Consider the following 22,541-nt stretch of genomic DNA (forward strand, 5'->3'; position numbering starts at 1 on the left):
GCAATACTACTGCAAGCAGAAAACGTGTTACTCAAGTCTGCATTTGCCTGTATTATCAGTAGAATGTTGGCCCAGACGTCAATAAGGGGACAATAAAACAGGGGCAAACAACCCACATTTACTCAACACATCAAACAAAAGCTACACAAACTGAACCTCATTAACGAGTATCTGTTAACAAAACGCCCCTTCAAAGTCCGACCACCTAATTGTTGTGTTGCCTTCCACTTCTAAATTACCACCGTTGAGTTTAGCGATGGTTTGAGAGGTAATTTTACTGATTTTCCACGTTCAGAAACGAGTGAAAGCATGTGAATCAGCAAGATTAACAGTTCACCAGAACACCGAGGATCCAAACGGGCTGAGGGCACTCGTGCCTGGGGACGCGGTTTTGGGTGGGGGTCTCGTGTTGAACCGCACCCGTTCACCATTCTGTCAGTAACCATCCGGGGCGGGAGGTGGCGCTGTTGCACCATCTCACCTCAGAGGCAGTACAACGAACACGAGAGGAAGCGGTCTTTCTCTCTCAAGATGTCGGTGTTCGGACCAGTGGTGAAAATTCACCCCGTCGTTCTCGCCTCTATCTCCGACTCCTACGAGCGAAGAAACGAGGGAGCGAGCCGTGTGATCGGAACTTTACTGGGTGAGGACACACTCGAGCCGGTTGTCCTCTTTGGTGTGATGCCCATTGACACCAGAGGCTAACTGCTGTTAGCTTACCTGCTAACGCGTGCTAGCTTGATTCAGCCACATCTGGCTAGCTGTAGCTAGTTAGCCAAAACATTAGCACCCCCTGGAACAGCTGCCTGGCTGTGACTAAAATCGTTCACTGCTTGCTAAGATGAGGCGTAGCGAGTGAGACTGTTAGGGTTTATTTTCAATTTACCGATGCTGATGTTTCGTCAGGCTTTTCTCTCTTTGTTTTAAATTCATGTCTCACCTTAAACACTTGTCTTCTTCAGGAACGATTGACAAGCACTCGATCGAGGTGACCAACTGCTTCTCTGTCCCCCACAATGAGTCGGAGGACGAGGTGCGTTTTTAACCTTCTCTCTTTCTTCTCAGTGCGTGAAACATTGCACTCATTCAGTGTCCTGACTGGGAAACGTCGCTGTTATTTAGTACTGTCAAACTAAAAAAGCAGAGGTAAGAGAGTGCGAAGCCCTTCAATCATCAACTTTATGACAAAATGACAAATTTGTATCTAAAAATGTGTTATAGTAAAGGTGATTGACGTTTGAACTACGTGATTTCTAGTCGTCCATGACTGGAAACCTTGTAAGATTGCTTTATATTCATGTTCTGGCCCCAGCACTGATTAGAACTTCCGAAGTTTCTCTTTTGGAAAATGCCTTAGGGCCAGAAGTGAGAAGAGAAGAGGTTCTGCTGGTTGGATGATAGCTCGGGGTCTCGATGGGTGTTGTTGAGTCGACCTCCATGTTGGTCTTCAGTTCAATGATCCTCTCTGCAACAGGTTGCTGTGGACATGGAGTTTGCCAAGAACATGTACGAGCTCCACAAGAGGGTGTCGCCCACTGAGGTCATCATTGGCTGGTGCGCCTTAGCTTCAGGTCATTATTAGGTTCTGAAAGACGACGTCGCGGAGATAAACACTCGGTGCCGTTCTTACTCTTATTTACAGGTACGCCACAGGCTTCGACATCACCGAACACTCAGTGCTGATTCACGAGTATTACAGTCGTGAGGCCTCCAACCCCATCCACCTCACTGTGGACACAGCTTTGCAGAGCGGAAAGATGAACATCCGCGCCTACGTCAGGTCGGGTGGTTAGCCGATATGTCTACTAGTGACTGTGTGTGTGTGTGTGTGTGTGTGTAACTAAGTACAGATTTTGTGTATGTGTGTCCCTCACAGTGCACAGATGGGTGTGCCAGGAAAGACCGTTGGCGTGATGTTCACCCCACTGACTGTCAAGTACATCTACTATGACACTGAGAGGATCGGCGGTAAGATGACTTTTCCACCAGTGGCTCCTCATTTCCACTTATATTTTTGTAATGTCGGGTTCAGAACAAACAGGAAGCCAATTTTAGTCTTTAATTGCTCACAAGTTTACGTGTGTGTGTTGTTTGTCTCGCCCAGCACTGATCTGTGTACAGAGGTATTTAAGATGGAATGAATTCTCATTTGCTGTCAACACAACATTATTCTTTATCTGTGTTTTTCAGTGGACCTTCTTCAGAGGACACGTCTGACTCCCAGTCGCACCAAGGGCCTGACCTCTGACCTTTCCCAAGTGGCTGGGTCTGCAGCCCGGATACAGGACATGCTGGCCACAGTGCTGGCTTACATCGAGGATGTGCTGGTGAGTGCTGGAATGATGGACTGACATCATTAATTCTCCCGTTGAGTCCCTGCCCCTGACGCTGCATCACTCAGCTGGGTGTCCAGAGGTCATCTGGAAGCTAACTGACTTGTAACGCGGCCCCATCTGTCTCAGTCTGGCAAGGTGACAGCGGATAACAGCGTGGGTCGATTCCTGATGGATCTGGTCAACAAGGTGCCCACCATCTCAGCCGAGGACTTTGAGAACATGCTCAACTCCAACATCAACGTAAGTGGTTCCATCGACTACGGAGCTCATTGATGTCACTAATTACAGCTGTGCTCGTCTCCCTCGTTGGATTTGTTCCGTCTCTGATTTCCCAGCTGCACTGTTTTGTTTTTCTTTTAAGTCCTAAGAAATCCTTCTGGCAGCATCAAAACTGATAATAACGCAGGCTGAATGTTGTGTTGCAGGACCTGTTGATGGTGACCTACCTGTCCAACCTCACCCAAGCACAGATCGCTCTCAATGAGAAGCTGGTGCTGCTCTGAGGCTTCAGGGGACGCCATCCTATTTAATTTTGTACTTTGTTTTGGGCTGAGATCAATAAAACTGTTAACCAGGTCATTCCCCACTAGTTGTCCTTTGGAGCACAACACAGTTTAGTTAATGAGTTGTTGGTTTTTAATTTTGTTTGTTTGTTTTTATGAATGTGAGGCAGAAATCATGACCACTCACTTTTACCTTATTAACCCCTCGTGTGATTTGGGCTCTGAAACCTGCTGCACTCTGCTCTTTGTGTTTTTGTTTGTTTGGTTCACGGGATCGTAATCAGTGAAGGGTGTGGTATTCACCTGTTGTTTGGGATTAGAAACCACAAAAAAAAAAACCCAACTTAATATCATTTTTATAAATTGTCTCGGTTTCTGTAATGACAATTTAATTAAAAAAAAAAACCTCAAAATCAGGGCACTACAAATTATTTTCTTACTTAAACCAACGTCATTAATCCAGTTTTCTTCCTGTTTGTCCAGAGCAGTCCTCTACCACAGTATTCTCATGTATTCATCCGTTTATTCAGTAGCCGGCCTGTCAAAGTTATGAGCCTCGTTTTGAAGAGGCAGCTGTTGAAGACAGGAGCAGCAACTGGGCTGCTGGAGGGCTGAAGAACCACCAGGGTCAGGCAGCTTCTCAGAAACGTCTGGAGGCTTCAATTTAAGACAAGTTTATTCTACATAAATATACATTCAGATTAGTCGCAGCTGTCAATCATTCAAGTGGTGGATCTGTTGTGAATCTTTCACGCTGGCCTGAGTTACATCAATTTAGTGCAAAATGTGGGCATGAGAGAGTCACACGGGTTAAATAATCTCCTAATGTAACACGTTTCGGTATGTGATTCCTTCTGGCTGGCCCGGTTCTGAGTCCCGGGGTTGATCAGGGTTTACTTTCATGTTCTTGCTCGCCTTTGCTGGGGGGGTTCAGCATCTTCTCCACGGCCACGTAGCTCTGCACCGCGCAGTCATACACCGAATCCCCGGTTGACCGAGCGATGTTCACCGCCTGCTCCGGGTAGTAGAGGGACGCACTCAGGGTCACCAGGCCCGCCGGGTAGATGATCTTTTTAATCCGGGATCCTCTCGCGAGAAAGATTCCCAAGATGCCGGTGAAGCCGATGACTGCAGCCCGCGGGTAGAAGTCCTTCGGGGGGTTCTTCAGGTAGTCGTAGGTGTCGCCCCCCAGCTGGACCGCATTCCGAATTTGGGGATGAACTTTGCCGTAAGTGTCGCGACACCAAACCACGTAGGGCTCCACTCGCGTCCTGAGAGAGGCGACGCTCCGTTCCACATGACCCGCTTCGGGCTCCACATGCCGGCACCTGGGCTGAGGAGCGGCGTACAGAGACAGCTCGTCCCGGTTCAACCGGGCTTCTCTGTCGGTGTCACCGGAGTCAGCAAAGACAGTGACCGGCGAAAAACTCCGAACGCCCGGCATTGCGTTACCTGTCACCTTCAACACGATCCCCTTGTGCCATGCAGCTCCTACGGCGTCCGAAGAGGGACAGGAAGCACTAAACTCGGTGTCGATACAAAACTACGAGGCTGGTGTCCTGAAACCTGGTCAAAGTGAGAGTTCAGAGTCCGTAATGACAAAGGGTTGCTTGTGCGAAAGGTTGCTCCTAATCACAGAATTTGAAGAATAAATATTCTTAACAAAATTATTATTATTACCCCCTTAATTTTAGACAAGATCCTGGTAAAGGTAAGAAGTTCATAAGAGCTCCAGAAGTCACCAGTCAAATGTTGATGTTCAAAACGGAATTATAAGATAGGCAATTAAAGTATATACATAAAGAAGGATTACTAAGAAGAATAAAAAGGAAAAGGCTGATGAAAAGTGACAAAATAGCAATAATTTTCATTGGTACAGATTTTTGTTTTAATTTTAACGGACATTTTGTTTCCGTTATTCATTTATTTATCTATTTCTTATTCTATTGAACGTTTTGCGGTTCTCAAACAACCTGAGAGTGGCACGCATCGCAGCGTCAGGAGGGAAACTCATAAAAATAAACAATACCGAGAGCTACGTCACATTCTTTCATTTGTTTGGGGTGTCAGTGACGTCAGTGGGTTTCCCGTGGCAACTAGAGTAACCTGTCTCCAAGGAAACGGAAAGCAGCGAGTGCGTGCGGTTAGCATTAGCAGCAGCTAACCGGGGTTTTATTCGTTCAGCGACTCTGCGCTGGGTTCTTTTTTACTCCGTGACACCAACCTGCGGTGCTGCGGTGCTGCGGATGGAGTACGACGGAGTTTCATCCGTCCAAAGCCTGCGGGCTCTGTCCGCCCTCCTGTCCACCCCGGAGGAGGAGGAGGAGGAGGAAGACTGCGGGGTAAAGACCAAACTTCTTACAAGTTATGTCAAGCCTCATTATTTATTTAATTAATTTATTAATAAACGTGTCAGGCTTTTTTTAAGTTACCATGACAACATACTGAGCAACAAATCTGATTCTGATGAGCGGAACTTGATTTTTCCAGAGGGGGCGGGCCTGTGCGGGGCTGGGGCCTGGACACATCGGCCCACAAGCCAAGAAAGATGAGGAAGGTAGAAGTTGGTGATTGCAGACATAGAATAATGAATCATTTATTCTCATTAATATTTCTGTTATTAATAACGTTAATAATAACTAATAAAATAAAATGATGTATATTAATATTTTTATTAGTGGTAATAATGACAACATGACCTGTTAGCGCCCACTGCCAACGTGAAGAGGAGCACCAAAGACATCTGGAGCGAGGAGGAGGTGGCGGAGGGCTCCCAGTACGACGACCTCGACGACCCGCGACCACAACCTAAGTAAGGAACAGGGCGGATTTGGCTGGGGGTTCCAGGGTGTGAGGCTGACGGTCACCGAAAATGCCGGTGATAGAACAGAAGCAGGCAGCCGGGGGGAGGCAGCTCAGGGTTCACTGCTGATACTCAAGGATGTTTGAATTAGAACGAGTTGGCATCTCTGCTAATTAACCCTGAATAGTCGTAATTCTAGTTCAAGGTATCTTTAAATCCCCTTTAATTCAGGACATGTGCATAGTTCTTCTCATGTGTCTGCATCTAAAACTGGAATGATGTCCACGTGGAGCTCTCAAGTTGTGACGTCCAGATTCGTTGCAGATATCACCAACTCATTCACTGGTGATAGCTTTGATTTATGTAACGACTGCAGACAATAAAGTTGCAGGTGTCAGTGATGAACACCCTCTCTTGTGGGCGCATGCATGTAAACGTGTACAGGTTTGAAATCATCCTGAAGCAGCGAGTCGGGACGGAGGATTTATTCCTGGGACTGAGCAGGAAGGACCCCTCCTCCATGTGCTGTGAAGCGATGCTGGTAATTCACCCTCGGTCCACTGTGATAATGGAACACCTCAGCAGTTTCCTCACGCCGATCCGTCCGACAACAACACACACGGTTAAACCACGTTACAGGACGGCCTAGTTGCGAAATTTCACCTGAAATAAACCGTTTCATGCTGAACCAGCGCTGATTAAAGGTTTTAAACTGTTGGTGAGAAACGTAAACACCTGTCAGGTGACACAAATTCAACTTTTATGCAGCACAGACACAAAAATGGTCAGATAAACCAATAGAAATATATCAGAAATGTAACTTTTTTGCCATAAATGACGTTTTAGCTTTTATTTTCTAACCCTGAAGTGTAAGTGAATAAAGGATGTGTTGAGATGCTGAGAGTGAAGAAATCCCATCGTGTGAATGACACAGCGGCCCAGGTGTGCAAAATACTGACGTGGACTTCTTCCACTTTCAGGTAAAAATTAAACTCCCAGACACGAAAGCAACCGATGTGATCCTGGATGTAAAGGAAACGTTTCTCCATCTCCAGACACCACAATAGTAAGAAGTGCTTTGAAAACCTCTCGCTGTTCAGTGCCCACGTGGAGGAGCAGCAGGTCGCGCTGAAAGCTCCCACTTGATGCTCTTCGTCAGAATTTTACAGAAGAAGCTGAGCTTTGCCGTTTCACGTGGCCCCTGATCTCCCCCTCCTCCTCCTCCCTGTCACGCTCTTTCTTCATCCTTTCCTCTTGTGTTTCATCAGTAAACTGGGTCTCCATCTGCCACACCCTGTCCACACCCAGGAGGGCACGGCCCGCTTCTACAGCGAGCGGGAGGAACTCGAGGTGACTCTGTCCATGAATCGGCCCTTGGACTTCATCAACATGCAATAAGAGGGCAGAACTACGGCACACAAGCGTCCAGACCACACAGACTGGACCTGAAACTGGAGACAGACACCCCCTCCTTCATGAAGACCGAACGTGAGGCGCTTCTGCTGTACGTTCGATGTGAACGTGAGCTCGCGCTTGTCACGCTTAATAAACAGGTTTCCTCTTAAATACTTGGCTTTTTCTGGAGACTCAAGCTGGAGAAAACTGAAATGCTTTGTTTTGTTTTTTTGCAGCTAAATTGCATGAACACACAGTCACTGGAAAATGATTCAAACAGAACAAACTAATATCCGCTCTTAAACCAGTGGTCGTTTTTTCCTCACATTTTGATGAAATTAAAGCTATAAAACTCCAAAATGTATCAAAAGTACAAGTTTCTCGTGTGTGTTTGTTTTTTAATGGAAGGAAACACGAAGAGCATCAGAATGCCGGCATGTGCACAGTTCATTCATGAATGTTTTCATGTATATTTAATACACAATTTTTTAAAAAGTACGTGTGATCATTGGGGATCATCTCAGGTGCAGGAGTGTCCCCACAGTCCACACGGAGTGAGCGCGAGCATCCCGGGGAGTGCAGTGCCGCACCCCCGAGCCTCGTTACCGCAGCAGCGGTGGCGTGATCATGTGACGCCTGCATTTCCGACACAACAATACGAGCCCGTATCGGTCATCGTTCACGCGCCCTCTCCCCCCCGCCCCCCCCACGCCTGGCTCTCAGTATGGCGGACGGCGAGAGGTCTCCGCTACTATCAGATCTGGGAGATGGTGCTCTCGGCGGCGGCAATGGCGGGGTGTCTCCCGGTGCAGCGCCCTACGGTGTTCCCAACAAACCACAGAGTGAGTATCCACGGCGCGCTCTCCTCCACCCAGCATCAGTTAGCCTGGCTAACGTTAGCATGCTCTGGCTGGGCATCCCGCTAGCTCTGCCGCTGACACGCTGCCGTGGCTGCTCGCGGGGGGCCAGACGGAGGCTCTCGGGTTTTGTTTCTAACGCAAACGGAATGTTGCTCAGTGGCAATAATAACAAAAATCACAGCCTGACAGCATTGTGCTAGCCAGCCAGTTACCCTAGCAGCCGTCGCGTTAGCTCAGAGCTAGCTCCACTCATCATCTGTCAAACCACCCGTCAGTGCCAGCGTTGCAGCTCATGATTGTTATCACTCAACTCCACCTCATGCACGAAGTACTACGTGTATACCAGCACGTGAACGGTGCCTATCATACTCGTAATTTTGATGAGTTCACCACCTTGGCTAGCTAGCCACAGAGAACCACCTGATTTGATTGACACGTCAGAACGCCATCAGGGAGGTTGCCGAGGGAACCTCCAGAAGCGTTCCGACCAATGAGAGCTCCGGGAGGGCGGGACAGTGTCTAGACATTCAGAAAGCCATGCACTACCCCTCCTAATTGTGTTTAGCCCTCAAACTCAGCTCTGAACTCTCAGTCACCCTGCGTGCCAGGGACGTAGTGGTGAATGTTAAATCAAGATGGAGGCGCGTCGCTTCTGCTACTCAGACGCTCACTGTTGCTTTTTCTCTTCCTCTGGTCAACGCTTGGAACCTCGTTTGTTGAGACCGACCTACTCTGCATTCCAGAAGTGTTTTTCTTCTAAGGCTCCTTTCAGCTGAACTCGAGACCAAATCGTATTAACTTGTTAATCACAGGCGTTTACTTGTCATGGGAATTGCGCCTTTTCAGTCTTGTGTGTGTGTGTGTTCGAGGATTCCACTTGTGTCACAGCATTTAGAGTAACATGTTTTCCTCCTTCCCTCCTGTACAGGCTTCCCACCGTTCCCTAGTCCCACTCAGCCCTCAGTGCTCCTTGGAGAGGACCCTCCCCCGTACTCCCCTCTCACCTCCCCAGAGAGCGGCAGCGCCCCTGTCATCAGCTGCAGGGTGTGCCAGAGTCTGATCTCTGTGGAGGGTAAAATCCACCAGCATGTGGTCAAGTGTGGGGTCTGCAATGAAGCTACGGTATGTTTCTGGAGGAAGAACAGAAATGTGACACCTACAAGCTGTTTATGTACATCACTTAAGAGTTTCTCCCTAGAACCCAGACCTGCATGAAGGTTCCACTCATACCTGGTGAGAACATCATGAAGAAGAGTCCTACATCTTCAATATTTTGCTGCTGAAAAGATATTTTATGTATTTGTTTGATTGACATGTCTACTCAAGGAAAATATAAACCCATTAGTTTCTATCTAAAACTTCTAATACTCACAAAAGATGTTTTTGTCACACAAATATTTGCACGTTAAAATGAAGGTCTGAATAATAAATGATTGATGATCAATCACAAAAAAAGCCAGTAGTCACTGTCTTGCCCCTTGACCCCAAACATGGATGAACCAACCAACAAATCGCAGCAATGCCCTCCAGCTGAAGAGGAAGGAATAGACAAAGTTGAGCTGCTGATTTATTGACATGTTTAACAAAACCTGTTTAAATTGAAATGTTTGAAATGGCCACAAACTGTGAGAGCATTTTTCAAAATTTGGTGACGTTGTGTGGAGCGAACGGTCAAAGGGTAAATCATAAAAATAATTAATTGAGACTGAAAATAATGGTGAGTCGCGGCCACACAGTACCACAAGGCGGTGAAGGAGACCCAGCCCTCGATGCAGATGTGAAGGGCTCACGCTAAGCTAACAAAAACAGAGCAGTTCTTAGCTCCAGGTGATGAATGGGCTCCACCATCAGACCCTCCAGACTGACCCGGTCCTGGTGGGAATAACCTGAATTGTGACATGAAGAGCAACAATTGTCTCCTGAACTTTCCAGCACCAACAGCATCTCCGGACTCTTGTACTGTCCCTCGGCTTCTTGTATCACACCTCTAAATATTCCTTCCTCTCACACAATGTTGCTTAACTCTTGTCCGTGAAGAATAATAGGCGTATTATCTTCCGCTCTTTTAATATTTTGTTCTACTGTCGATCTCCTCCTCCTGTGCCTGCGCCTCCCTCTGCAGCCTATTAAGAACGCCCCAGCGGGGAAGAAGTACGTTCGCTGCCCCTGCAACTGTCTGCTCATCTGCAAAGTCACCTCCCAGAGGATCGCCTGTCCTCGGCCGTATTGGTGAGACACTCTTACTGGTTCAGTGTGTGTGTGTGTGTGTGTGTGTGTGTGTGTGTGTGTGTGTGTCACTGAGAGACTGCAAGAACCTTGTCTGGTCGAGAGAGAAGTGAAGCAGAGGAAATGAGGTGCAGTGGGAGCAGCAGTCCCTCAATTAAGACTGTGCTCCCATTGCAGTTTAGGGAAGCTCGGTGAGCAGGTGAGGGAATAACAGCCTCATTAGCACGGCTGCGTCACTGGCTTCTCCTCTGCCTGTCGTCCTGAGTATGGGAGGGAGCGCTGTGTGACTAACTCTATATATTATGCATTGTCTTGGGCACAAGTAGTATGCTGCTTTAATTATGCACTGCAGATTGATAGCAGCCAAATTCACGCATTTCTACTCCAATATCAGCAACCGTCTGAGCACTGAAGTGGGACAGGAATTCTTGTGTGGGAATTTTATCTTTACGAAGCCGGGCCTATGCTTCAGTTTCATCCTGTTTGTGGCTCAATTTTTACATTTTTTTTTTTTTTTGGAGCATCTTTTGCTGCGTAGGGCGCCAGAGGACGCGAGGGCTGGTCAGCTGCTCCCCACCAGGCATCTGTGTGAATTTCAGACACATGAGAAACTTTGGTTCTCTGCGGTCACACTCTTGCGTGGTGGAGGCAGAACCACGAGACAATTCCCCAGCTGAACTGTGTTTTTCTCATGACGCCAAGTGGCAGCTAGCATCCAAAGTGCGCCAGTGATACGCTGCGTCACAGGAGGCTGGTTGGTTGCCGTGGCAACAGCGCACATGACTGGGTGATTCATCTTCCTCAGATCACGGCAGATATGAACAGGAGAACTGCCGGCTTTAACAACTTCCTTGAGACCACAACTCAAAGGTTTCTTCCTTTTTCATCTTCAAGGTGCAAAAAAGCTTTTAGGAGTTTTCAAACTCCTTCATGAACGCTTGCTCAGCAGCCAGGACGGTCCGCCCGGGTCCACCCATGCTAGCACGCAGGCCGTGGCACACAAGTCGACCAGGACAGTGTGAACGTGTGACTCTTGAGCACTCATCCACTCGTACAGAGTGAGTTGGAATCAAACCAGTGTGTCCAGTTTACTACAGGAAGAAAACAGTCCAGATTTATTGAATTGAATTGAATTTAATGAAAAGGAGAAGCTGAAGAACACGTGTGCAAATGAATCTGATGCTGCTGCATTGGGATTTTTGGCTTCAAGGAACAGCAGGCTGCTGTCAGTCGGTGAGAATGCTCATCTTTGGCGGCTCATCTGAACATCTTGCTGCTGCAGTTGAGTGCAATTCAAGGCAGATAAGATTCCTTGTTTATGCCTCGGGCTTTAAATCTGCAAGAGCAACATTTATAGTTTTTCTGTTGTTTCATTTTCTGCTGCTGTGGGAATATGAATGATTTTAAACTGTACATCACAAAATCTGTTGTCATAAAGATGTGAGAGGTATCATTCATCCGTCAGCTCCGGTTCAGATCACCGGTTACAGCTGAAGGCCGATTGCCAAGTTCAATATCTCGTCTTTTGAAATGAATGCAGCAGGCGAACAGTCCAGCGGCCGTGCGTCTAACTGAAGCATCTGAGTGGAGAAACAAACACTTTCTTCTCTTTACTGGACACTTTATGCCCTGTGAATCTTGCTTGAAACTAATTTCATTTTTTAGCTCCTTTTTTGAAATATCGTCCCTGAGGTGAGGAGTTTCTACCACTGATGTTCATAAAGATGGATGTCTGTGTTAAAGCGCCCTCGAGAGTTTACGCCAACGCCACTGTTTTACATTCAAGCCAGACACATTTCTGCTTATCAGTGATTGCAGGCTGCCAGAGGGGACTCTGTGTGTGTGTGTGTGTGTGTGTGTGTGTGTGTGTGTGTGTGTGTGTTGTACTTGCTGCATAGTGAGGACTAGAATATGTATTTAACCAACAGAGTGGGGACATTTTTGGAAAGTGAGGATATTTTAGCCGGTCCTCACATCTTTAAAGGGCCGTTTGAAGGTCAAGACTTGGTTTTAGGGTCGAGATTAGAATCAGGTTCTGGTTAGGTTTAGGGTCAAGGTTAGGGTCAGGCAGTCAGTTGAGATGGTTAGGGTGAGGTGGAGGGGCAAGGAAATGTGTTACATAAATGAAAGTCCTCACAAAGATACAAGTACAAGGATGAGTGTGTGTGTGTGTTAGAGAGAGAGCAGCATTGGTAGTAATGAGATGGGACGCTGTCGGCCTTTCAACACCAGCAGACTATGAGGACTCCATCAGTGATTTTTAGTTCCTCTCAACAGTCGTGAACTGAATCAATTCTGACGCTGTGTTCTGGTCTCGTCTCTTTCTAGTAAGAGGATAATCAATCTGGGTCCAGTTCATCCTGGTCCAGCCAGTCCTGACCCCCAGCCAGCCGGGGCCCGGGTCTCCTGTGGACACTGCAGCAACACTTTTCTGGTATTGACTCTCTCTCTTTGCCTAGAATGATAAAGTGTCACACAGTGTTACACACAGACTCTCAAGTTTTCTACCCTCATTATTTTTTTTCCCTAAACCATTTTGTTATTGTCATTTTATTAATGTTTTGGGGCGGATATGAAAAACTGAAAACTGAAAATGTATCGCAGAGGCTCAATCATTTCCTCTTCCAAAACAAAGCCTGCAACCTCAAGAATACCCAGTTGCTGAATTTCTCTTTCAAGACGCATCAGAACCACAAAATCCTCCCCGCAGCTTGACTCCATTTGTGTCCGAAAAATAAACGTATCGGACTCTGTGTGCAAGGCCTCTCTGTGTGATGTTTTTTTTTTTGTATTATAATTCAAAATATGTATCTGAAAAAAATGGTCTCAGTTTGCAAAGGCCAGCAGTAGTTTGTCATGTTTGCTTGCGGCTCTGCCACTGGGCCTCGAACGCCCGCTAACATCTGCTCTGTGGATGCGAGTCGATGCGAGACCGGTTGGTTTTTCTGTTTGCTCTGGGGCTCAAACCAAACGTGCCTGACCGCAGCTCATCGTAAGATCCCCACACTGTGTCAGAGCTAGAAGCCACGATGGCCTCCAAATACCGCGACAAAGAAATCCTCCTGTATTCTGACGGAATCGGCGAAAGGCCAAGTGCTCAACCTCAGTCGTAACCCCACCTACATTTGACCTTGACTCTCTTGTGATTGTGGGCACCTCCGAGGTTTTTGTGGTGAAACAGTCGCCGAGTCAGAGAAGTGCGTCATCGTTCCGTCAAGAGTCACAGCGCCGTGCTGAGACAAGGTATCATGCTGATGTGTCCTGGGAACTTGCTGCTGTTTCAATGATGTGCGGGACGGTCAGAGGTGGTTTGGATACACGGTGGAGGAGATGAAGGTGGCAGCACTCGAGAAAGAAGACTAGAGGTGGAAAAAGAGATTCCCACCTGCACAAAGACTCGCTGGCTGAATGGAACGATAAATCTCAGCTCAGGGCGGCGGCGCACTGATCCCTTTGTCACTGATGGGCTGATAACGTTCACTGTGTGTCCCATACAAAGTATTTCCTTCACTACGGGAAGAATGAGCAGCGCGCACAGCAGCGTGTTCTGTTCACGAGGTTTACAAATGTACCCCCCCCCCCCCACGACGCCAGAGAGGAACAAATGAGAGAGAACTGTTTGATTTCTCTTCTTTTGTGTGGCAGTGTGTGTGTGTGTGTGTGTGTGTGTGTGTGTGTCATCAATACAAGGGACAGCTAGGTTTCTAAAGACCCCTTGTCACGTAGAGGACATGGAACCACAGAATTTGACCGACATTTGATGGGTGCTGACCTGAGAATGGCAGGCGATCCGATGCTTCTCTCTGGTTTCAGCCTCTAATCTGAGGATTTGCTGTTTTTTTTCTGCTTTCCTTTTTTAATCATTTCTGATTGAATGTTTTATGTGTTGGTCTGATGGACACTTATTTCCCTATGTTCTTCTTCATCATATACGATTGGAATGAAAGGTGCCTGCTCGTGTTGGCCTGGTAAGCACAGGCTTGGGTCGCTGTCATGAATGCAGAGGTGTCGGTCCGAGGCCCCCAGTGCTGATCCACTCCTCTTCTTTGCTCATCAGCTGTTGTTTTTGTGAGGAGACGGAGTGGTAATAATATGTGATTGATGGGCTTTTCTAAATGTTGTGGTACTGAAGTACACGTTTTTGTACCATGAACGCGACGCAGCTGTCATTATGAACGTGAGCAGTGAAGGGAGTGAAGTGGCCGACGGCTCGGAGCGGTGGAAGTGAGTCTGGGATTCAGCTGGATTTGTTTTGTGATTTCAGTGGACAGAGTTCACCGACCGGACGCTGGCCAGGTGCCCGCACTGCAGGAAAGTGTGAGTAGTAATAATTCACCCCCCCCCCACCCCCCACACACACACACACCCCACCCACAACCCCTGTCTGCTGTACTTTTATATTTAGATTTATATCCATTGAAATAAGCTGAGGGAAACACTATTTGTTGCCTTGTAAAACATCTAAGGGTTTCTTGGAAGGAGCTTTATAAATCTAAATTATTATTATTTATAGGACACTGAGTTTTATATGGGCTTTTCTGTTTTTTTTACCTCCAAACCTTCAACATGTTTCTGCCAGCTGGCTGCAGTGTAACCATGAGGTTGTTGCCATTTTTATGTCCCATTTTGCGCCTCAAGATTCAGTGGACTGCATTCCTATTTAGCTCAGTTGCAGGTTCCTTAAATAACAGCTTTTGACTTTTATCGTCAGAAAAGAGTAAATGTCATGCATTAAAGTGCATTAACTAGATTCAATAACGTGGATGGTGTAACAGTTTAGCTTTTATTAATGATAAATTCAGCATCGAGGTACAACTTTTCTCCTTTCTTTTTGGCTGAGGACAATGTATGATGATTAAAAAGTGTATATAAATACTGTATAATCTATGAATATTTACAACAACATGAAAACAAGCCAATATTTCAAGACCGGCTTGTCTGAAGGGGCTGAAATCAGTCCGGGGGGCAGTCCAGTGACTCAGAGTGCAGCTGTCCGTCCTTCTGCCTGATTGGCGTTTGTTTTGCTGTGGAAGGTATTAAACTTTATCTGTCAGCCTCTTGAAAAGCATGAAACACCGTCACCGGATCCATAAGCTTCTTAACATGGAGCAAAGGTCACCGCAGTTGAGTTCCTGCTCACAGGAGAGGATGTTTTAGCTTTTTATCCTTGTTTAGAACAGATTATAAGTGTGTGCGCGTGTGTGTGTGTGTGTTGTTTAGGCTGGATGTGCAACAGTATCCTGATGCGACGCATGATCAGTATTTGCTGCAGTTATATCAAGTGTTGCGAAATTTGACTTGTTTAAAAATGAATAGGAGAAGAGCAGCGGAACCAAGCTGTCATTGTTGCGTGATGGTGTCATTGATGCCAGTCACAGCTCATCACCAGAGATTTGACCAACACGCACGGCGTCCGTCCCCCACCAGGCCAGATGTGTGTTAGCTCATCTCTTTTGCTGCAGAGATGTTGGTTGTGTCACCAGGTGAGCCCTTGCTGTCTTTTATGAGCAGCTTCAGTCGTGAGACTTGAATTCTCCTCTCTGGAACAGCCGGGAACACGGACGCACCCTGGCAGCTGCTGCTGGAAGGCTGATTCACGCAGGTGTATTATGACTTCCCTTCATGTGTCATTTCAGGCCTGCGTGTTCCACAGGAAAACAATCATTCCCTCCCTGGAAAACGCAAAAGAAAAATATTGTCGCCTTTATTGTTCTTGAGCAGTTGTCAAACTTCCTTCTCCTCCCCATCGGTCCTGCTCAGACAAACACAAGCTCATATTGGGTTCTAAATGGGAACGTTATTGCTGTGGTGCTGCAGCAGCATCCTCCCAGAAAAGTGTGTGAGATTTGATATCCTGATGCATTGTTTCTCCTCCTCTGTCGGTCCTACAGCTCCTCCATTGGTCAGAGGTACCCCAGAAGGCGGAGCTTGTGGTGTTTTCTACTCTGCTTGCTGTTCAGCATCTCCACTGCGGGCCTGATTGTGAGTGGCCACTTCATCCAGCATGGCGACACCCGGCCTGCTCCAGAGTGGAGCTCAGGGCTACTCCACCTCGACTTCATTTCTCAGAGTGCATAGTTAATAATTGACACCAGAATGGAAAACACAGGAGAAAACCCACAGGCGTCCGACATTTCATTACATTTACTGATGACAGGTTGGATTCTCCAGCGGGAGTGAAAGGGGCTGCGCTGATGAGCCAGCTAGTAGCGCCGCTGCCTGTGAGCACAACAACACCGTCCTCATCGTCCTTTTCTAGCAACGAGTCTCGCCGTCTGCACACGTTTTCTCACTTGCTGCTGTGTTTGGCGTTTCCCACGGCGATGCCTCTGTAGAACAACACACCTGTTCAATAATTTGGCTGATTGCGTGACACTCAGCGTGTTCATCATGAGCCAGCGAGGACGCGCACTTGCGACTGCCCGAGCGTATTTGATTGAAACTTTTTGACACTCCATCAAATGACCTCCACGTATTGTGGATGCTCTGTCACCCGGGACCAGTTCTCCAAGGCTCACTGGCTGCTGCCCCAAAGCCTCTGGTCTTGATATGGAAATGTCTGCGTGGACCACGGTGCTGGTCTGGAGGTCTGGGTTTGTCAGGGAGGTTCAAGACAAGCCGGAGCCTGACCGGCCCCGCAGCCCTAGGGTCAACCTGCCTCATAATCTGGCAGAAGTGAAAACATCTGTTTTCGAGAACACGATCATGGCGACTGCTAGAAGGGAGTAAAAACCACCCTTTCTACTACTGTGAGCTTCATCAGCAGTAAATAAGTCTTCATGTCACAGCAAAATGTTTTGCTGCTGGTGTTTTGGGGTTTTTACTCCCTGACACTGGCATCAGCCCACAATCCCACATCAGTCAGGGCAAAGATTCTGATGATGTTTCAAGTCAGTTTGAGGAGCGTACAAGCTGATATAACCATAACGCTACAAAGTTGCAATAACAGCCACTCCTATAGATGATTGACGCTCGCCTGTAGTAAATGAAAGGAGGAAGGATTTAAAATGAACATGGATGAGCTGAAGGAACAGGACAGTTTTCTTCATCAACAGCAGAGGGCGCAAGACGAGCACGCAACAGCTGACTACAGATCTAGGGAACATAGCGTGTATACTTGTGTGTGCGCTTGGGGAACACCAGTAGTGCTGCATCAACACCACTCTGGTGTGTAATTCAGCATCACTACATGAGATCTCAGTGGGTTTCACGGAACGGTGGTTAAAGGTGGCTTGTAACAAGTCAAACTTCGTTCTGTTGCTTGTTAGGAAAGAGAAAGCAGTGATAGAAATCGACAGAAAACCCTAATTCTCAACGTCTGGAGTAAAATCATGCGCGCTACTCCTGCCTGGTGCGTAGAAGTTAAGATTAAAAACACGCAGACAATACAGTCCCACTAAGCATCAAACACTGAATCATGACTTGGACGGCCGGACCGCACAGCCAGCACTGCTGCACCAAGTACAACACTGAGAATCTCATTCCCAATTGTTAGGCCTCTTTTCATTTTGTATAACTCTTTTTAAGCTTTTACTTTGACTTCTTGATGTGTTTTTATTCTCTCTCTCTCTCTCTCATGAGCGCACACACACACGCACGCGTTATGGAGGCTGTAACACACCGACAAGATCGTCAGGAGTAATTAAGCCTGCAGGACTATGGAGGAGCAGCAGGAGGGTCAAACCCTGCGATTACTTGTCGGCCAGGTTACCTCCTGAGCTGTAACGACCCTCCCCCAACACACACACACACACACACACACAACATTTGCAACAGAAATAAATAGTTTTCACAAAATCCCTCTGGGTTATCGTTTGCCATCTTAATTAAATAATTTTCCGTGGAGCAGCTGTAGACTTGATGGGGGTGGGGTGGGGGGGCTGTTTTCTCTCTCGCCCCTCAGTCACACGAATCTGTGTGAAAATGTGTTAATTTAAAGCTGTAAAAGTCATCGTCACCGTATCAGTCTGCAGGCGTGTGGCGGTTTTCTTTCGAACAATCGACGTGCCAGTGTGTGTGCAGCTCCCCCTCTCATATTCATGTTGGATTAAACACAATAGAGATGATAAACACACAGAACGTTCTCAGGCCGAAAACTGTAGCCTTCCTCCTGTGATGGACCGGCTCATAAGAACCACCAGAACACTTCCAGAACACACAAGTTCCTCTGACTGTGCTGTGTCTCCCCAGGCTGGGACGTGGGTGAAGGCCCAGACCTACCAGGGGATCTACGCCTCGTGGGCCGTGCTGCTGCTCCTGGTTCTTGTCACCCTGGCACGGGCCTTCTACTGGGCCTGCATGAGGGTCAGCCAGCCCCTCCAGAACTTCTCATAGACCCCCCCCACCCCCACCCCCACCCCCCACCTGACCTGCTGCTGCACCCAACCTCTCCCCTACGTGTCAGGCAGAAGGAAAGACGGCTTTAAACCACCAGAATATTTATTTCAACCCAGCTACAGAAAGAGAAGTTCCTCCTTCTGGCTCCTTTCCTTTTAGTCAAATGTGTTTCTAAAACTGGATGGCGGCGGCTGCTACATATCCATCAGTAACTATGATGCGTATAGCCTAATGTACGGTTTATCTATTCTAATCTCGTGGCCAGTGTGGGTTCAATCTAGCATTTTTAACACTTTTTCTTCCCCTCTGTGCTGTTTTTAAATTTTGGCTTCAGTCTGTCTTCAGTCGCAGTCCCCCAGTGTCAAAGATGAGGGCTGAAACTTCACATGTCCTAATTTGACATTTGTATTTCAGCATTTAACATTTTTAAAACGGAGAAATTCATTGGTGTCAGGAGCAATGAAGTGTGCGGAAGCTACCAAATCGATGCGAGTAGATGATGATTGACTGCAGGGACATAAGCCTCCCTTTGTGAATCAGAAGATGAAGTAGGTGTTGAAATGTGTCTGAAAAATTGAATTCAGCGGTATGTGAAGGTAGACGTTGATGTTTCTGAACTCGGCGTTCATGCTGAATTTCCCTCTGGGACTGCCTTTGATCCAAAGCAGCTTGAAAGCCTTAAAAAGAAGTTGTGATAGAAGGATCCATCACCCACACAGACACACGAACATAAGCAAGCATACGAATCCTACCAGCACGCACCAGACCCAGGGTGCTCTCAGCAGCCAGCCAGCCTCTCTCTTCAAGGCCAAGGCCAGCAGATATCCTCCTCTGTTCTGGGGTCCGTGAAAGAAGCGGTGACCATCAGACCGACCACACCTCCAGCCTCATATTAGGGCTGCAAGTCCCCAATATTTTCATCAGTTTCTGCCGACTGTTTTCACGATTGATTTCTCTGTAAAACGTTGAGAAAATTGAGTTCAATTTGTTTCTTTTGTCCACCCAACAGTCCAAAAACTCTTCATTTTCTGTTCCGAATGACAGCAAAAATCAGCAGATACTTAATGATTCTGAGAATAGTTGTCATCACTAAACAAGCAGCGTTTCAGAAACCGTGGATGTCGGTTTAAAACACATCTAATGACTCGTTTTCTCTCCTTCCATTGGCTGATGATTTGGCTTCTACGTGCAAAAAAAAAAGTTTCCCTTCATTGCAAGCAAGAGTAAAATTATCTGCTGACGGTCAACAGAAATGTGCTTGCTGTTGTGCATTCGGCCACTTCTACCCTTGATGGTTGCATCAAGTGTGCGAAATCAAACCAAGATTAAAAAATTGGCCGCATGTTTTTCTGAAGGCAAACTGCAAACATTTGTTTTAGATAATGTTCGCTACTGGAGGCTTGAAAATGCTTCTAGCATCAGGATATCACCTGGAAACCACCATAGTTTGCTTCAGGCACCACGAGTTGTAGATACTGAATTCACCACGACACAAACCCTTGGACTCCTCTGAGGTCCAGCAAACGCCGTCCTGGAGATGGAGGCTGGTTCATCAGCTGGAGGGTAGCTGGAGCCCCGCCCACAACCACACCTTACGCTGTCACTCAGTGACCTCTCCTTGGTTCTGAATGTGGACACCACTTTTATTGATCATGTATTTGTTTTTTGTTCAGTTTGTAAATATATTTGTTGTTTACGTGGAAGGACGAGATGAGGCGAATTCTGTTGCACTCTGAGTTGAACACTACAGCTGTGATCGCTGCAGATTTTTATGTGTTGTTTTTAAGATGGTTATTTTTGCATCTCCTCATCTGTTACATATTTAATTATTTGATGAACTACTAACCTAATGAGCCTCCGGACACCTGCTCGTGTCAAAACCTTCACCACACACACGCACACACACACACACACACACACACACACACACACACAAACACTCAGCACCTTAGTGAGAAACACCAGGTAAGATGAGATGATGTTACCTTGCTAGACGGAACAGACAGCAACAGTTATGGAAGTGTCATGTTATTTATTAAATGCGCTGCCAAAAAAAAAAGAAAAATGGCCGCTTTACCAAGTCCGTTAGAATCTTGTTCATCGTGGGGAAAGTCTCTTGATTGGTTTTTTGGAAGACTGGTGTAAGGGCATTTATTTTTGTTTAGTTTTGGACATGGTACAGTCATTTGCCAGTTAAAAGTTCAAGGTCAGTGTGTTTGAATAACCCAGTACGAACTGAGATTAAAAGACAGAATTGAATGACTTGTCTAAAGATCTTTTATCTTTTTTTTTTTTTTTTTTTGCAGTGTGGTGATCATGTTTTATCTTCGACTGCAAAAGAAAATCAATCATGTTAACGCCAATAAACCAGAACCTGGCTGATGCTCTTTTCGGAGTTTGTTTACACACAAATAAAGACATGATGAAACAAATCATTGACCTGACAGATTATTCACCCGCGCAGGATGTGGCCAGGCTCAGTTTTGAGATACTTTTATGATTTGAAACTGCCTTCACGCCTGCCCTGCACTTCCTTCACGTGTTGATGTGACATCATTCTGATCCAACAGTTCATCTTCGCTAACAGAACTGCAGCTTGGCCCTGCTGCCGTGGGCTCTTCTCCACTCTACAAACCCTCTGCCGTAGTCATTGTGGCCGAACTTGACCCTTCGTCAAAGCCTTTCTTCCTCAGATTTCTCGAACTTGTCTTTTTGTTTAATTTCTTTTTTTTGAACATTGCAGTTCTCACTGTTTATCTGCCGTGAGGCTCTCTTGCTCCCGGCTGCGTAGAAGCATGCAGTGGAGCAGCCACTTTTCAAATAACCAGAGTTTTTTCCTGACATTTTTTTTTTCCTTATTCACAGTTTTTATCAGCCTTCGCAAAGCTGATTTAATTAATGAATAATATTTTTGATATATTTTGTCAGAGCACCAAATCACCAAACCAAACTGGTATTTTACTGATGCTGGTGGACGTTTCGTCTCATTCGTTGATAGTTGCCCTCTGCATTTGCCCCTGGGAATCCTTCTGTCTCTCTGGACGATGAAACGGGCAACAGAGATGCTGCCTTCAGTGTTGAAGTTTTATCAAACAGATCAGGAGTCAAAAGTGGTCGTGGGTGAGTCTTGAGCTGCGGTGTACCACAAGGCTCCATCCTTGGTCCTTTTTTTCTTTGCATGTACTTCCAGTAGGACATATGATAAAAGACAAACTCATACTATTGTGATTAGAAAAAATGAGATACTTTTTTCATTGGAAGAGTGAGGCGGCAGCAAAAGATGAGGTTACAGGTTACGAAAACATGATTTGATAGAATCACCCGCAAACCAAAAGAAGTGAAGGAGCAAAAATGTTGAGAGACGATAACAGAGAGACCCTGATGACACAAAGATTCATCTCTTTCAAAGCCAGTTCAGAACCCTACTTTAAAGATTATTTTAATCCTGTCTGACATTCATGCACAGCAGAGTGAACATCATGCACACAGAAGTGAAAGTTGCCCACCTTATACTTTCCTCTGCTGAGATTTTAATCAACGTATCGTTTGACAGAATGGTTTCTCTTTAGTTTTTTTCCTGTCAGAAATAAAAGGCTTGATGTCGTGAAACCCTCCCCAGCAAACTGAGAACAAATCAGAAATAATTCTTTTCGGTCCCCTAAAGTCCATCACTTTCCAGAAGCATTGGGGGCCCACGCAACCCTTCACACCTGGGTGTGATATTTTGACAGTGACCTTTCATTTGATAAACAAATTACAGACTGTGTGCAGTCATGCTTTTGCCAATGAATCTCAAAGGTCAGGCCTCCTCTGCAGCTGCCTGACTGTGAGTGCCATCCTCCCTTTATTCAATCTCAGATTATTGGAATTTATGCACAGGGTCGAGCGAAAAGCTTATCTCTTGTCTTCAGGCTCCTCGAGATCACATCACCTCAGCTCTTGCTTCTCTTCACAGGTTTCAGTCGGTTTGAGAAATCATTTTAAGAAGGGAGTTGCAGTTCTATGAGTGCTTAAATTACAGAATTTCTGCTTCCTTATGAACTGAGATGCAGGATCAGAGCTTCGGTGGTCTCATGGTGGC

General features: G+C 46.5%; 4 protein-coding genes across 4 annotated transcripts; 3 read left to right on the forward strand and 1 right to left on the reverse strand.

Annotated features, from left to right (window-relative positions):
- The first annotated feature begins 483 nt into the window (after positions 1-483).
- On the forward strand, positions 484-2,915 carry eif3f (eukaryotic translation initiation factor 3, subunit F). The gene is made up of 8 exons (XM_086204558.1): positions 484-643; positions 963-1,033; positions 1,475-1,554; positions 1,643-1,780; positions 1,877-1,968; positions 2,191-2,327; positions 2,463-2,576; positions 2,762-2,915. Exons 1-8 carry the CDS (start codon positions 532-534, stop codon positions 2,837-2,839), a joined length of 822 nt encoding a protein of 273 aa, XP_086060684.1. The 5' UTR covers positions 484-531; the 3' UTR covers positions 2,840-2,915.
- A 275-nt stretch (positions 2,916-3,190) lies between these two features.
- Positions 3,191-4,353, reverse strand: LOC147262137 (MICOS complex subunit MIC26-like). Its single transcript, XM_086204560.1, has one exon. It carries the CDS (start codon positions 4,281-4,283, stop codon positions 3,726-3,728), a length of 558 nt encoding a protein of 185 aa, XP_086060686.1. The 5' UTR covers positions 4,284-4,353; the 3' UTR covers positions 3,191-3,725.
- Positions 3,925-7,387, forward strand: dnaaf6 (dynein axonemal assembly factor 6). Its single transcript, XM_086204559.1, has 6 exons — positions 3,925-5,181; positions 5,330-5,396; positions 5,546-5,651; positions 6,087-6,183; positions 6,623-6,708; positions 6,911-7,387. The coding sequence occupies exons 1-6, from the start codon at positions 5,086-5,088 to the stop codon at positions 7,038-7,040; spliced, it is 582 nt and encodes a 193-aa protein (XP_086060685.1). The 5' UTR covers positions 3,925-5,085; the 3' UTR covers positions 7,041-7,387.
- Positions 7,388-7,695: 308 nt separating this feature from the next.
- pip4p1a (phosphatidylinositol-4,5-bisphosphate 4-phosphatase 1a) lies at positions 7,696-20,873 on the forward strand. Its single transcript, XM_086204561.1, has 7 exons — positions 7,696-7,879; positions 8,826-9,019; positions 10,020-10,126; positions 12,452-12,557; positions 14,388-14,440; positions 16,015-16,105; positions 18,314-20,873. The coding sequence occupies exons 1-7, from the start codon at positions 7,762-7,764 to the stop codon at positions 18,455-18,457; spliced, it is 813 nt and encodes a 270-aa protein (XP_086060687.1). The 5' UTR covers positions 7,696-7,761; the 3' UTR covers positions 18,458-20,873.
- The last annotated feature ends 1,668 nt before the right edge of the window (positions 20,874-22,541 follow it).

Source organism: Aulostomus chinensis, chromosome 5 (genome assembly GCF_037954235.1).
Source record: "Aulostomus chinensis isolate RoL2024-O1b breed Wild chromosome 5, RoL_Achi_v1.0, whole genome shotgun sequence".
In the NCBI taxonomy this organism is placed as follows: Eukaryota; Metazoa; Chordata; class Actinopteri; order Syngnathiformes; family Aulostomidae; genus Aulostomus; species Aulostomus chinensis.